We start from the raw sequence: 1,219 nt of genomic DNA, 5'->3' as shown, positions 1-1,219 counted from the left end.
CGAAGACGCATCGAGCATGAGATCTGCGCAGGATTGAAGAACTGCCTGCTCCAGTGCCGGGTTTGACGTCTTGTTTGTTGTCTCGCTACCATCTGCAATGAAGCTTGCCAACGAGAACGCATACTTCATTTGTGATATCATGGCGTGGGCTGCAGGGACCTCACAACACGATTGCTTTTGTGTGACGGCGCGGATACTTGGGAACCACGAGCGCCGTATGTGAGCATCAATCTCGTTGAAGTAGAAGGAAAATGCCTCCAACGGGGTAGCATGCACAAAAATCTTCAACAACAGAAGCGGCTTGAGTAGGTCTAGAAGTTGCAGCTGGTGTGAACGCGACTCCAGTATCAATTGTTCTTCATTTAAGAAGCTGCAAGCATCTGGTGCTCCAATAGGCTGCTGACGTTCTTGATGAGGTGCAACGCTCCCTGGAACGACGGCCCAATCCTCTAACACCACTGTTCGATGACTAGGCAACCATGTGTCGCCATACGACCTTACGGGCGCTGATGTATTCAGGTGCACAGGCGATGGAGATCGATACTCCAATGGTCGCTTCTCTTCTAGCTTTACCGTGACAGACTTAGCTCCTGGTTGCGTTGTCGTGCTTCCACAACGAGACACGTTGTTCTGTCGACGATACGAGACCATTGTAAAAGGAGGAGATGGCTGCCTCGCAATCACAGTCGTCAGCCGCACCCCTGTTGCAAATGACTGGTCGCCATAGCATAGCTTTGACCTCGCTCCAGTTGGGTGTAGAAGGAATACATAAGCGGCCAACACGTGCTTCATCGCGCGCTGTGCCTTGGTGGAACCGCTCTCGTAGCTGTAGTGCCACATCGGGCTCTTCCGATCGTTGAGCTCGTACAAGATGGTGTTCTGGAAAAGACAGCGACGTGAGTGTGAGCATATTCGGCAGTCAGGGTTTCTTCGAATCCATAGACAACGATTGATACTCACTCACCTCTGGGAAGTGATGCTGGTAAGCGTAGTTCGCCTTTTTCGCACAGATCCAGTCGCTCTCCGGCTGTCCAGACGGCATCACAGCGTTGATAGGAAGAGCTGCAGTGGCGCCTGGGGCCATCGCCGTGACAACGTCACCTGAACCAGCGACTGCACCAACTAACGTGGACTCGAACCGCGCAGACACCACCAAGTCTGCGTTCTGGTCTGCTGCGGCGGCCGCGGCGGCAGACTCGAACGTGATGAGCAAGTGCAT

The 1,219-nt window shown here is 53.4% G+C and overlaps 1 protein-coding gene across 1 annotated transcript; it reads right to left on the bottom strand.

Annotated features, from left to right (window-relative positions):
- Positions 1 to 362: 362 nt before the first annotated feature.
- On the bottom strand, positions 363 to 1,219 carry IUM83_12874 (uncharacterized protein; the record flags this gene model as incomplete). Its single annotated transcript, XM_067937519.1, has 3 exons — positions 363 to 428; positions 502 to 879; positions 965 to 1,219. The coding sequence occupies 3 exons, from the start codon at positions 1,217 to 1,219 to the stop codon at positions 363 to 365; spliced, it is 699 nt and encodes a 232-aa protein (XP_067788205.1).

Source organism: Phytophthora cinnamomi (assembly GCF_018691715.1).
Source record: "Phytophthora cinnamomi strain GKB4 chromosome Unknown Contig55, whole genome shotgun sequence".
Lineage (NCBI taxonomy): Eukaryota > Oomycota > Peronosporomycetes > Peronosporales > Peronosporaceae > Phytophthora > Phytophthora cinnamomi.
This window is presented reverse-complemented; position numbering and strand designations above follow the sequence as displayed.